Source organism: Antrostomus carolinensis, unplaced genomic scaffold, assembly GCF_000700745.2.
Source record: "Antrostomus carolinensis isolate BGI_N321 unplaced genomic scaffold, ASM70074v2 scaffold39175, whole genome shotgun sequence".
NCBI classification, from domain to species: Eukaryota; Metazoa; Chordata; class Aves; order Caprimulgiformes; family Caprimulgidae; genus Antrostomus; species Antrostomus carolinensis.
Window position 1 is genome coordinate 783 of NW_010317755.1, and position 14,301 is coordinate 15,083.

Genomic DNA, 14,301 nt, shown 5'->3' on the forward strand with positions numbered 1-14,301 from the left:
CAGCAATCCTGGACTGGTTTATACAAAAGGTGTTTGAATCCCAAGAGTCTCTTTGGAAGTGAGGTGTGAACCTGGGGGAAATTAAACTTCTTCTGACAGCTCCTGGGGCAGGGAGAGATAGGAAACCCAGCAGGCAGGGACACGGGGGCTCTTCCTCCCTCCTGCTCCTGCCCTGTTCGAGTGCGAAGATGTGCTCAACAAGTGCCTGACCAGAGAGCTGTTGTCAGCAGGTGAATTACTTCCAGTAATGGGAAATCCAGGGATAGGGAGCTTTTTGGCAGACCTGGGTGTTTTCTAATACCTTCCTTACTGGAACTGCAGCAGAATGACTTGCTGTTTCAGTCACGGGGTTTGCAGCTCCCTGCTTTTTGTTTTAGTCCATAATAAAGTATCTTGTCTCTAATAGTGGGCAGATTTTTTTGTTAAAACTCCATTCTCTAGGTGAGTAATGGAGAAGGCATGTGGGACCTGCCGGGCTGCACAGTAAGGTCTGTCTTTGCTAGCATTTTAGTTTTGCTGTGATCCCAAGTGTTTCAAGAAATTAGCACTGTTCTTGCAAGTGGATTTATTTCCACACCAGCTTTTCCCTCAGGCCAAGCTGCGGTAAGCAAAGGGAACTGCTCCAGGGTGGCAGGCACCCACACAGGCATGCTGGCTTTCGGCTCCTTGGCTCTTGTGTGGGCTTTTAGAGCCAGCCTAAGCAAATCGCTCTGGACACAGGTAAGGGGTGTCCTGCCACACACAGCAAATCCCTTCAAAGGCACTTGTGAAGATATCCACATCCCAAACAGCTGGGGATGGAAGGGGTACCCAAAGACAACACTAGATATGAGAAATTCCTGTTGTTGCCATGAGTCAGAGAGGAAAGTATTTCATTCCTGGGCCAGCAAACACCTCTTTCCACTTAATCAGTATAGAAAATGAGGCTAAGATCACCTTTGTTCTTTACTTTTTAACTTGAAGCAGGCCAGGGTGAGCTGCGGGTGAGCAGAAATCATCCCGGACCAGGCGGAGCGCTTGCCAAGGGCAGGGACCACAGGCACACATCCGTGTCCTCCTCGGCCAGGGGTCCCTGCCTGGGGAGCTGCTCCGACCAGAGCTGGAAAGCTTTGAAATGGAGCATTAAAACAGCTGTTTGAGGTTGGATTGTGCCAGGCAGCGAGTGGCTCCAGGCCTGAGTAACCTCTGGGAAGAGCAGGGGAGGGAAGTGGATTTGGGGTCGCTCGCTTGTTTGAATTTGGCAAATCTTTGTTGGAGCTGCCTGGTTGTTTGAGAGCTGGTGACCCCAGCCGGTAACTAAATGGCAGTCGGCTGCGTTTTGCAGCAGTCACATGGCCTTTGTTTGTGTTGGGATGGTAAAGCTTAGGAAGCAGGTTGGAAAAGCTTAGAGTCTTTTTTTTTTTTTTTTCTTTTCTAAAAGGGAAACCCATTGTTTTGTGTGAGAGCCAGGGAGAACCTTGCGCTTTCCTCTGCACCACCAGGCAGAACTTAAAATCCCTTCTCAAATTTCTGTCTAGAAGGAGCATTTCTCGAGGGTTAAAAATAGTGAGCAATTTAGCAAAGGAATATATCCAGCCTCAAAATTAGGTTGTGTTTCTTGGCTCTCGGGAAAGCACACCAGGCTCATGCTCCATTACTCACAATAGTGATGACGTAGCTTTAAAAACTTGTCGTTTGATGTTTTGGGACTAAGACCTGCCTCAAAGCAAACTCAGCTGAATTCTGGTTAAATAAAAAGGTAGTGCTTTCTACCTGCGGTATTATCTTTTAAAGTGTGAATAGGTTTGGGTTAGTTTTTTTTTTCGGAAGAGACAAATTAATTTAGCTGAAATTCCTGTCTGGCATGATGCCTTTGCTTGCTGAAAGCAGCAAGGGAGATTTACCACTCTGCCTGGGATTTCTGTGTGCCTATGAAAGCCTCGGGAAGCTCGGAAACAGTCTAGTAAAAGCATTTATTTGTGGTATTTTCTCTAGATCTTTTATCTTCAAAATATACAGTTTTGTTGGTGGGAATCGCTTTATACGGAGCTGCTCTTCCTGGCTGTGGTGTGAAGTGCTGGGAGGGAGGGAGAAAACGCCGTTACAGGACTGGTTATGTTAAGTGATTTGTAGGTTGGGGCATGAAGCCCTCGGAAAGGGCTGGTAAATAGCCTTCCCTTGGGAAAAATGTCTAGGAAAAGACCCTGGGAGAACAACACTAAACAGCAGCCGGCTCCTACACACTGTCTGAAGGCATTTTTTCATCTGTCTGTAGATGTTTTCCTGAGAAAAGCAGTTCATGGAGGCACTTAGCTTAGCAAAAGTGTTTGTAGTTGACTCAGAGAGCATCTCCCTCTTTCAGAGCAGCTCAGTCTGTCCTGGGAAGGCAGCAGCGTCATCAGCAAAGAGCCTAAAATCAGAGAAATCCCCGCCGGGGACTCTTTCTCGGCCCAAGCTGAAAATGCTTGAGATGAGGCCCCCAAAAGGGGTTTACTGGACTAAAGTCCTAAATTCCTCCTGCCCAGGGATCCTTTTATATTCAATTCCCAGGGGTGCAATGCAGCAGAAATAGCTCCTGCCTCTCCCCTGCTGAAACAGAAGCGGACAAGGACTTTCTTTAGGCTGGGCTGCTCTGGTTTGTTTTAAAAAGGGTTTTTTTGGAGGTTATACATAGGCAGTCTTGGGGAAGCCCCCTGCTCCATGTTTCCTCTTTGGGGCTCTTGCGAGAGATCTCAGAGATTTTGAATTTTCAGAGCATCTGTAAATAAACTGCCTTTAGTTATTAATGGAGGCGATGGGGCTTTGTAGGGTTTTGGAAGGGGACACTTGGTGGCTGGTGGTGGCAAAACCAAGGTCTTCTCTTGCAGATGATGCTGACCGAAATCGAGATCCAAGGACTTACCTGTTGGCAGAGTCCCACCTCCCCGAGCGAAGCGTGGCCATCGTTGGTCACTGGCCTCACCAGGGCACAGAGCAGCCCTGGGATGAGCCCTCAGCCAGCTCTCTAAGACAGATTAAGTTTAACCCCACGGTGCGACACATTGTGATTAATGAGCACAAGGATGTCACATTTAATTGCTCCATCAAAGTACCTCAGCAACTGCTCAGGCCGGACACTCCGGGCATTTCCTTGTGGAAGGATGGGAGGGAGCTGCATGTGCTGGACCGCATCGCCACCAGCCACTTCGAGATCTCTGATGAGGAGGAGGTGGCAATGACCTCCACCTTCAGGTAACTGTTGCCATCCTTCCTGGAGGGATTCCCTGAGCATTGGCTCCTGGGGAGAGACAGGAGGCCAGGCAGCTTGCAGGGGCTTGGGGCTGGGACTTTGATGAGCAGACACTACGTAGCCCCAACAGCTTGGGTTTGCAAGCCCAGCTGGTGCTTGGTGTATGCTGTGGGGTGGTTGGTACTAATTGAAACCCACTCTCAGGCTGGCAGTGTTGCCATCTCCTCCTGTGGGACCTGTGTCTGGGGCCAGTCTCCCTGCCAAAGCCCTGATGTGGTCTCCATTCTCTCTGGCAGCATCCTTGCCACCCAGCGCTCGGATAACGGCTCCTACGTCTGCAAACTCAACATCTCTGGCACAGAGGTGGTGTCGGATCCAATCTCAGTGCAGCTGGAAGGTGAGCTGGAGGCGGGCCAGGGTGGATGTGCTGGAGGTGTGGAGCATCGTGCCCTGGATGAGTGACAGCCTCAGGGACTGTGATCTGGGAGCTGTCAGCTGTCCTCCAGAAATGGGGAGCCCTGGGTGGGAAGGGGCTTGTTACCAGCACTGGGCATAGCCCCTGGCAGGGTAGTTTGGGGTTGTTGGTAGGGCTGTGTTGCTGAGCTCTCTGAATCTCTTGCTTCTCTGCTTGTGTCTGTACAGGGCTCCCACACTTCATTCGTCAGCCTGAGAAGCTGAATGTCACCAAGAACAGTCCATTCAACCTCACATGCCAAGCCGTGGGCCCACCAGAACCTGTGGAGATCTACTGGTTTCGCAACAACGTCCAAGTCAATGAGAAGCCCCACATCTCCCCATCAGTCCTGACCGTGCCAGGTGATCCATGCAGCATCCTTGCCATGGCCAGCTGGCTATGTGGCTACCAGGAAGGGCAGGGTGGGGAAGTGTCTTGTGCTGTCTCACAGCCTGTCCCCTTGGCCTCACACCTCCTGTTAGGCAGGGGCTGTGTTCCCGTGTGCCGTCACAAGGCTGTTGTAGCCTACTTCGTCTTTGTGTGGCACTGTGCATTGCTGTGCTTGGCTGGAAAGCTCAGCACAGATAAATTTCCCAGGATATTTGGCATAAAATATGGCTACCAAATTGTATACAGTGGGGTGTGGAGGTCCAGCTTTGATAAAGAGGTACCATAGTGGTAGCAGTTTGCAAAAATGAGTCCCAGCCTGTTACTGCTCCATCCTCAGCGCTGGGAGCATGGCTCTGCCCAGCACCATCTGAGTCCTGGGGACCACTCTGCCAGGAATGATCTGTGGGCAGGAACCCCTGTCCGACCCCCACCGGCTGCTGCCAGAAATTTCTTCCTTGGAAGAGGGAGGACACTCACACTGCTGTTTCCTAAGCAAGAAATAGATTTTTCCCCTCTGGTCTGTGGCTATGCCAACAAGTGCACTGCTGGTCTTATGGACTGCTTTACTGGTGGTCCCCTCTTAATGTCTCTGGAAGACCTTGAGTTGGCCCCTGCAGCCTTAACTCCGTGCCAACCTGGTGGAGCACATGGAGGAAACTCCTTCCTGTAACATAAAACCCATCATAATTTAGCTGTAGAGGCAAAAGAGAGAAGGGATTTCTCGATTTGTTCATGAGGAGAAGGCTGCTAGCTAATTAGCAGCCAGACTATAACTGACTCCTCTTGGTGTCCAAAGGCAGACTTTAAAAGGCAGTGAAAGCCGGAAGAAGTGACTCATTCCTCTTGGATGTTCTTGCATCCATCTGGCACATGCTAGATCAGGTCATTTGAACAGTCTCCCTCCTGGCCCAGAAGCCCCATTGCACTGAGAGGCACTGCTGCTGGTGTGAGCAAACTCTCGGTGTGTCCCACACACTGTGGCGAGCCCTCCGCCTTGCAGCAGCAGCAAGCAATGTGCTCCAGGACCAGGAGAGTCCTTTGCATGAGATGAAAATCCTGAGTGCTTTTGCTGCCTGGGGTCAACTCACACAGGCCATGCCAACACTGCAGGGGGAACAAGCAGCCGGGTATTTCCAGTGGCCCCCGAAAGCAGTCGTTCTCTGTTATCAGCTGGGAGATTTGAGCAATCTTCGAAAAGCAATAAGTCATCTGATTCAAGCCGTGGTGGGGGGCTCTTCTGCTTTCTGCCTTTCCCTTTTTGAATGCAAAACAACTGCTTACTCAGGAGGTTGTGCAATGGTGCCCTAGAAACGTGGGGTCCTGCCCGCTGTGCTGTGTCTCAGACTGACGGCACACATGTGCTTGCGGCGTGGAAGGTGGGTGAGTTGGATTGCAGGGGTCACCCCCGGGCACTCGGCACAGAAATGCCACCAAGGGAAGCGATGAGTGCAAAATAAAAGATCTTTTGTGTTGCTGGGAAAAAAATAAAGCAGCAGTGCAGGAAAAGAAGCTGCAAGGGTTTTCTGTGAGCAGCAGGTGGAGAATTGGTGTGACCTGGGTGTTTTGTGTAGGTCCAGTGAACAGGTCCTTGTTTTTCCCTCTGCAGGTCTCAATGAAACAACGCTGTTCAGCTGTGAGGCTCACAACAGTAAAGGGCTGACGGCGTCCAAGCCGGGGCAGGTCAATGTGAAAGGTAAGCAGCAACGTGATGCTTGCTTTACCCATTGACTACATGGGTCCGAGCAGGAGCTATCCTGATCTCCACCCTTCCCAGCAGTCATTCTACATGAGCTGAAGGATGTGTTTTTAGGACTCCCATACTTATTTTTCCTTGTTTTAAACCTATATTTAAAATCAAGTGTGATACACGTAGTAGCATGGTCATTCAGTGTGGTTCTGTCGTCCCAGTATCGCTGCTGTGGGAGGAAGCACCAGGAAGCACATTTGAAAGCAGAACTATCAGCTCCAGAGCAGGTTTCGGAAAGGCTGTATCACTCTTCTCCTTCCTTCACAACCAGGGCAGTGCTCACAGTTTTCCATAGGAAATGATGGAAATTCTCAACATTCCTGACGGGAACCACTCCAGCAATGTGAGGAAGGTGTTCCCCAAAATATGTCATTGCCTCTAAGCAGCCCAGAGAGCTCACAAATATAGACCATGGTCAAAATAGTCCTGTGAATGACTTTTTACTGCTTCCCTATCCTATGGTCTGAAACATCCGCAGTACACTGATGGAGGATTCCACTGCAGCTTTAGCCAGGGCAGTACCTGGGGCTCATGCACAGTAACACTGAGCTCCAGGAGCTGCCAGGGGGAAGCCAGATGTGCCACATTTGTGCTTAGGCTCCAGCTGACTGCCCTTGGCTTTTCGCTGCAGGAATACCATCCGCACCTGCCAGCGTGCGCGTCCTCAACCGAACAGCCCACAGTATCGTAATATCCTGGGTGCCGGGCTTTGATGCGTTCTCCGCCTTGAACAGCTGCAGTGTCCAGGTGAGCATCCATAACGCCCCCCCCCCGTGCCCCTGCAGCCTCCCCTCACACGGATGCTCTGAGGCAGGTGGAAATCAGTGTTGACTGGCATGAACTGCATGGATTCAACCAGATCCTTGGTTTGGGCAAACTGGGTTGGACTTTCCCAGTGGCTTTCAAGGGGGAAGCAGGCACACTATGCCACCCATACTCTGTGGTCCAGTGGGTGGGGTATTTGTGGTGGCATGATGTTGAGGAGTCCAAGTTGAGCAGCAAGCATAGTCCCCAGACGCTGGGCAGCCAGAGAACCACTGAGGTGGACTGGAGGCGTGGAAGATGCTGCTGAAGACCACCTTGGTGGTGCTCTGCTCATACAGCTTGGCTTTGCTCTGCCTGCTGTGATGAGGTTTAGATGGTTGAAGGGATCCCACAGAGAGACTGATGTAGGGAGTGTGAAGCAGGCTTTTTTCCTGGGAGCAGGGCCCTTGAGTAGGGGCAGAAACAAGGGGCAATGGAAACAAGTGAGTCACCTGCCTGGAAGAGCCCATCTGGGCTCGTACCTCTGAAGCGTGCAGGAGCAAGCCATGAATATCTCTTCCCTTGGGTGAGACAGTCAGGTTGTCATGTCTTTTCATGGAGAGATGCCCAGAACTGCTCCAAGCAGCTCTTTGGGAGACTGCAAGCTTTGAGTTGCCGCAGGCATATGCTTATCCCTACTTCTACCTCCTGGTCAAACACTTCCCAGCCAAGGAGCCTCCCTGCTGGGGTTTGGAGGTGGAGGTTTCTCTCGCTCTCCACTCCTTGCAAGCACTGGGAAGGAGCTGATGGGTTACCTGTGTCCTGGACAAGTCAGGGAATGCCATCTCCATGGGTACAGCCCTGCAAGTTGTTTCCACCTGCTTTTTCTGTTTGACATTGCTGGGTTTCACAGTTCAAGCACATTGCTTGCTCTCTTGTGAATGTTTTTTATACCAGATAATCTATACTCCAGCTGAGACAACGCATAGAGAAAGGTGATGTTTGAAGCCAGGTAAAAGTGAAAGGAGTTACAGAGAGGAAAGGTACTGGAGCTAATATTAGCACTGCATCCACTGCTGCCTTCCAGCTGGAGCTCGGGAAGTGGGGTGGAGAGCCAAGGAATTTCCTATGACTTAACGTTCACGGTCTGTCATTAGGAAATGGCTTTTTGAATTGGAAAACAAGACATAATCTCTGGCAAAAACACAGTTGTGACTAAGCCTTTTTGCTCCTGTCCTCTTTGATAATCCCCTCACTTGAGTAGCGTGGCCCACCAACCAAGTGACTCATTTCTGAGCACGCTGGTGCTTAAAAGGGGAGCTGTTGCTGTCACACCCGCCAAGTTCAAACTGTTGAAGTTTGCAAAAAGCCTGATTTAAAAAAAAAAAATCATTAATCTAATGGACTCTCTCCAGAAGGCAAATTGAGATTAGCTGAGCTGAGCTTGATGCTCAGGAGAACAGCTGGTCCTGGTGATGCTTTCAGGAGTATCTTGCAGGTTCATCTGGTCACTACTCACCTCCCTCAAAGAATCTAGCAATGGCTTGGGAACCTTCTCAGCTTTAGGAGGCTACAAGGCTTTTCTCTTTCATTTTGGCTCTGTCAATGCTGAGACCATCCTGTGCACCCTGGGCTACCTACAGGGTACGGTTTTTCCTCAAGCAGAAGGGCAGCTCTCCTGCCACCCCAAAACCATTCATGGAGGCTTTCGAGAGGACTGTATGACTTTCTGCTTGTGGTTCATGCTGAAACACATCCTGTGAGTTATCTGCTGAATTAACTGTCTTGCTTGCTCTGGTATCTCTCGTTCTTGCTCTTCCTTTTTTCCTTCCATCACCTGTGCTTCCCCAAAATGGGACACTTTTCTGCTTTCTGCTGTGTAGGCAGCTACATGGGTGCCCAACAGCTAGTCCTTTGGGTGGTCTCTGCAGCCCTGATATGCTGGAGAGAGCAGTTTCTCTTCATGTAAAAAGCATGACTTGGTTTTATTACATTGAATTAATCCGTGCTGTTAAATGTAATGGTGGAATCTGACAAGGTCTGTGATTAGTCCTGCAACATCTGATGGTGATAAATCCTGTGGTCTAATGATGTGTTGCATGAAAAATGACTTTCTTTTGTTTGGGACTCACTGACTGCTAATTTTATTGGGTGCTCCTTTTGCTCCATGCCACAAGAAACAGCAAATCATCCCTCCCTCTTCCTTTATGAAGTGATGGGGATTTCACACATCTCTGCCATGTCCCTGCTGCAACTCTTTCTTCTCCATGTGTGTTGGAGCTCTCAACCTGGGCCCTGCGAATGTCCTGCTGTCAGCTTTCTGCTCGGCAGAGACGAGCCAGTGTGCAGGAACAAGGCCCTGACGGTGTTTGGATACGAGGCAGGGCTCTGGATCCTGTTTACAGATGTCAAATTCCTGACGCACGTCTCACCCTGCAGGTTGTTACTGACTAATCCCTGTTTGTGAACTGATTTTTCAATGAAGGTCAAGGAAGTTGTTCCACGAAGCAACATCTCGCTTCTGGTCTTCAACACCTCAGTGCCTCCCCACGCGTATCACATCCAGCAGCTGGGACCCATGGCAGACTATAACATCCGTGTTTCCTGCGGGAATGAAGTCGGCTGGTCGGCGTTTAGCCCCTGGATAACTGCCAGCACCACCGAGGGAGGTAGGAAATAAGTAGCAAAGATGGAGAAGGGTTTCCCCACCTCAGTCATGCAGCTGTGTGTTGGGCGGGACTCTCTGGGTGACATGCTGGTCCAGAGTCATGGTTGCTTATGGGGTGGGACATCTCGACTCTGTTGAAAGGAAAGAAAATTTACCCACAGGCAGTCACCTGCTGGAAATACAGGCTGCAGGAAATACCATGTGCTTTCTGGTTGAGCTGCAGCTCGTTGTCCAGCAGCCTACCATGTCCCTGAACCTGGCTCCCCTCACCTTCTTTCTCTTTGATTCCTGCAGCTCCCACCACCCCACCACTGAATGTCACGGTGTCATTCAATGAATCCAGCTCCTCCCTGGAGATCCGATGGCTGAAGCCACCCCTGGGGAGGATCCATGGGGAACTGCAGGGTTATCACATTTGGTACAGGTGGCAGAACTCCAAGGGGTTGGTAAGTCACCAGGGAAATGGGGAAGAATGGATAGAGCCTAGAAAAAATCCTGGCAGGCATCAAGCAGGGATGTCCAGTTTGGTCTTGATGCTTCCAGATTTTCTGTCTGAGCTTATTTCTCTACTCTCTTGTGCTTTCATCTGGGCTTTTTTTAATACAAGTGGTCTCTCTCTCGCATGTTTATGTAACTCGTGCCCTGTGTCATTAATATTGGGAAGAAGCAGTTCTGCTTGAAGGGAACAGAAGGTTTACTACCATGGCTCCTATTCTCTAAAACAGAAGTGAGATGCTCTTCCTGGTGTTGACAGTCTTTGGTATGGCCTTTGGAGTGGCAGTCAAGGTTTGGCAGCATCTCTTGGCACTTTTGGCAATGGAGTCAATCGTAAGGTGGTTGGGAGAATTTTTTCAGGGGGTTTGGAGTAATTCCTTACTCAGATGGGATTTATTCCTTGCATTAACTCATCTTCAAACCCATGGCACAGAGTTTCATAGCTCAAGGAACATTTTGGGGCTGGGGCCCTGTCCATGAGTATATGAAGTCATCTGGCACAACCTTGCTTGCCTTTCCCAGGATTTGGAAGTAGCCTTCAGGAATTTGCTAGGATGAGGTTGGCCTGACCTCGTGGGCAGTCCTGGCTCACCTCAGCTGCTGGGCAAAAGAGCATCCTGTCCACGTTCTGCCAGTGGTCAGGGAGCCTCTGGATAATTGTGCAGATGTAGCCAGCTGTCGCCTCTGTGCTGTGGTTTGGTTTTCCTCTGTCCCAGGCTGAAAGTACAGAGAGGCACTGATGGCCTGAACCTGGTGTGGAAAAAGTGACTCACACCCTATTTTTTGTAGGATGCTGCATTTTCTGTTCTCCTTTTGCGCCTCTGCAAAAGAGCATGTATAGATCCAGACCAAATGAAGTCAGGGAAAGAATATTATAGTCTTGTGACTAGTGTGGAAAAAAAAATGCTGACATATTTGTCATCTCTCAAGCAAAACGCAGAAAACAGGACTTGCCCTTTAAGCCCTGGGAGACTGTCTTTTGTTGTTGTTGTTGTTTTTTATACATTTCCCCAGTCAAATGCTTATGGAGAGAAATTTCTGTTTGTATTCCTGGTCAACAGCTGTTCTCATTCATGCTGGCTTTCGGGAGGCTCAAAAAACCCCTCTAGTCGGGATTGGCTTAGGTGGGAAGGAGCTGTGCAGAGGACCTTGGCTCTTTGCAGACCAGAGCAGTTGTGTTTGTTGCTAATTTGTTTCATCAGCCTCCAGGTTTTATGGAAGGCAAAAACACGTGTCAGAGCCAGCCAAGGGCAGGGGCCAGCACATCTTTTTATGAGGGCTGTCGCAGAATGAAGAGGCATGAGGATGGCTTGAGCCCGTGCCGTAACATTTCTGGAGAGCACCACGGGCCCCCACATACCCCCAAGGGTCTCCTGAGCTGATGGACAGACAGCTTGAAGCACATGAGCCATATGCTTGCTGTTGAGTGGAGCTCTGATTTCTTAGAAATAAAGTCTCTGAGTTTTGGCCCTGGACAGGCTAAATATGAAATGCCCCAAAACAACCATCGGTTTAACAACCTCAGCACAGACAGGGGGGTCCTGTATTTCTGTATCAGCAGGGCCACCTGCAGGCCTCTTCTTCTCCATAACCAGCTTAAAAACAATTTTGAAAACTTCCAAAAAGTTGGTTTATTTTTTTTTAAAACCAGCAGTTCTTGTTTGAGCCAAGGCTGCCAGAGCTGAGACATGAAGAAATTCCTTGACTACCGCAAGACTCATAAAAACCCATTAACTTTCTGTCCTGCCAGAATGGCCGTCTGCTTTACCAGTGTGCTCAGGCTCTCCACGGTCTGTCTGATATCAGTTGGGCTCTGTCCTCAAATGACATAGCAGAGCTGCCTGCAATATGAAAGGATCCTGGTGCATATTTAGGCTGGTGGATCTCATGTGCATTTCTGCCAAAGGATGCCATGAACACGAGGCAGGAGGAAAGCAGGAGTGTGGGAGCGGAGGCAGCGGCGAGTATGAGCTCACACCACTGTCCGATGGCACAGACATGCTCCTGGGGCTGGGGTGTGTTTCACATCCATTTCTGTGGCTTTTTTGACTGTGAACAGAAACTGGTTCCCTCTGAGCAGCTCTGATTTCCTCCTCCTTACCCACCAATCCCCCTTGGCTGCTGCTTTTGCTCGGCTGTGTGACGTTCAGCCAGGGTAAGGAGCTGGGCTCTGCCAGCCGCAGCAGCCTGCCAGATGTTTTGGACACCACTGGGCAGCTGTTTTGCAGCTGGAGGTCAGTGGAGAGAAGAAGCAGCAGTTTCTCAGCTGAAGAAGACCAGGAAATGACAGGAAATTTGCAGAGAAAGACTTGCTTGTGTTTTTACTAAGGAAAAAGGTCTGTGCTGTGGGGCACACTGACTCCTGGTGTGTTACCAGGCAAGGAAACACGCCCTTAAAACTTGAAATATTATTAGCTTGACACAAAACCACAGTCGGAAAATATCTGCCCTGAGATCTACTTTCTGTGGCAGGGCACTTGAACAATCAAACCAGGAGTGCTGTGGCTGAAGGCGGTCAGAGATGCTCTGCGGAGGAGCAGCGGTGGTGAGCGCTGAGGCTCTGCGGGTGCTGAGACTCATGGGGCTGCCCGGCATGAGCCATGGGCATCTGTAGCCGGCAGTGAAGAGGGGTAGGAGCCTCCACTGGCCAAGCCAACCACCATGAAGGCTGGGGGTCAAAATCCACGTCACCAACAGTGCATGAAATGTCTTTCCCCCTTCCGTGTGTGTTCGTTTTCTCTTCTGGCTCAGGCTGCTGGTCCTGCTGCTGTTGACACGCAAAGAGCGACAGTGGCATGAGATTTGAATGGGAAATGCTGCTCAGCCGCTTTGCAGATCCCATCTGGCTCTTGCAGGCAGGGCTATTATTCTCCATAAATAGCTTGCTGCTGCATTTCCTCTGGACTTGTAGAAGCAAAGCAACACACATGTTTGACAAGGGGACAATTCTCAATAAATCTCCAGGCAGGTTTCCCTCCTGCTATACGGACATGCCGCTGTCTCCCCCAGCCCAGGCTTTTCTTTCCTTCCTCTCTCCAGCAGAACGTCTCCGCTGAAGCCCGGCAGAATGCCAGTGTGGCCGTCCTGCCCGTGGTAGCCACCAACGCCACCTGCTCCATCCGTGTGGCTGCCGTCACCAAGGGAGGAGTAGGACCTTTCAGCAGCCCGGTGGAGGTCTTCATCCCTGTCAGCGGTAAGGAGATGCCCATCCCTATCTGTGCAGTGTGGGTCCAGGGGAGGATGATGAGGAAGCACTCAGGTCATGCTGTACTTGCCCAGCCAAGGCCATTTGACATTCCTCCATCCTTCTTCAGACTCTTTATCTATTGGCCAACAATCTGGGACCTTTAGCATGCCTTGGAAGCCAGGAGAGAATTACTCTCCATGTGCAAGCTTGGTCCTCATGCTCCCTTCTCCTGTGTAAGCCTTAGGGTTTTGCTGGGTTTGGTTTCAGCCCCTGGGAAATCCTTTGCCAATCCCTGGGTGCTGCAGGCTGACTCTTTTACCAGCTCCATTGATGGGATATTTTCTTAGGATTAGTAACCTCAGCCCCTTCTTCGACTTCAGCCTCGGGGAACACAGACTCCTTTATCGTAGCTCTGGGCTTTATCTGCGGGACGATTGCCGTCGGGCTGATCCTCTGCTTGTCTGTTGTCATCCAGAAACGATGCGTCGAAACAAAATACGGGTAAGACGAAGGGAAAACAACTTGTGGAGGTGCCCAGAGCTGGGCAGGTTGCAGGCGCGCGGGGCACGGGCAGGCAGGGCGAGTGGCCAGCAGCCCACGCTGGACACGCAGAGAAGGCTTCTGCCTCCAGTACTGACGTCATTCCCACAAATGACAATTTTTTGTGCCCGTATGAGGGATTGAATGTATTTTTACTGCAGTGATGGTACTTCCCCTTCCTTCCTTGGTCCAGCAGTTCACCTTTCACTCATGATTCCTATTTTTAAAGGGAAGTAAACTTGTGCAACTTGGTATGGGAGGGTGGCCTTGGCGTTTTGACACAGGGGTGAGAGAGCAGAGATGTATAGTATCCTGTGTCCTGTGGCCCAGAGAAAAACCCCTCCCACCTCATCACACGCCAGATTTGTCCTGGTCCAGTGGCTAAATGTGGCACCAGCCCCGCCGGGCAGAGAGATGGCCACTGGACCGCATAAGCGGTGTTTTAATAATGTGGAAAAAGGGCTGTTTTCTGCTACAATGAGCCAGTGCTACTCACTCACCCTTGTGACTTTCTAAGTGGTGTTTAACTGCCCTGTGCTGCTGTTTGTGTTGAACAGTCGTGGTGCTAGCAGCTTTTCTTACAAGCGCTATCACTTGGGTGTTCTCTGCCAAACTGGAAATGTGATATAATTAACTCATTTGGAAGAGCATTGTTTCAGTAAGGGAGTTTATTGAGCTGGTGAAGGAATCCCACCTACTCTGATCTCCCATGGCATCAGCCCCATCCCAGTTTGAAAACTGGTAGTATGTAAGGATCCCTTTCCTAACTGGTGTAGCATTTTCTGGTGGTTGCACTTGACTCGCAGCCAAACACAGTCGTTCACTTACTCCCCACCGCCCCAGGGGACAGGGGAGAGAATTGGAGGGG

General features: G+C 50.3%; 1 protein-coding gene across 1 annotated transcript; it reads left to right on the forward strand.

Annotated features, from left to right (window-relative positions):
• The first annotated feature begins 1,846 nt into the window (after positions 1-1,846).
• LOC104525517 (tyrosine-protein kinase Mer-like) lies at positions 1,847-13,398 on the forward strand. The gene is made up of 10 exons (XM_010168690.1): positions 1,847-1,961; positions 2,847-3,210; positions 3,505-3,605; positions 3,851-4,024; positions 5,659-5,745; positions 6,431-6,546; positions 9,029-9,212; positions 9,506-9,657; positions 12,746-12,899; positions 13,241-13,398. Exons 1-10 carry the CDS (start codon positions 1,847-1,849, stop codon positions 13,396-13,398), a joined length of 1,605 nt encoding a protein of 534 aa, XP_010166992.1.
• Positions 13,399-14,301: the final 903 nt, after the last annotated feature.

Excerpts from the sequence above, each read along its gene's own strand:
- LOC104525517 (XM_010168690.1), top strand. The coding sequence starts at position 1,847 with ATGCCTTTGCTTGCTGAAAGCAGCAAGGGAGATTTACCACTCTGCCTG. Across the intron at positions 1,962-2,846 it reads AGTAAAAGCATTTATTTGTG|ATGATGCTGACCGAAATCGA; the intron begins GTATTTTCTCTA and ends CTTCTCTTGCAG. Across the intron at positions 3,606-3,850 it reads AATCTCAGTGCAGCTGGAAG|GGCTCCCACACTTCATTCGT; the intron begins GTGAGCTGGAGG and ends GTGTCTGTACAG.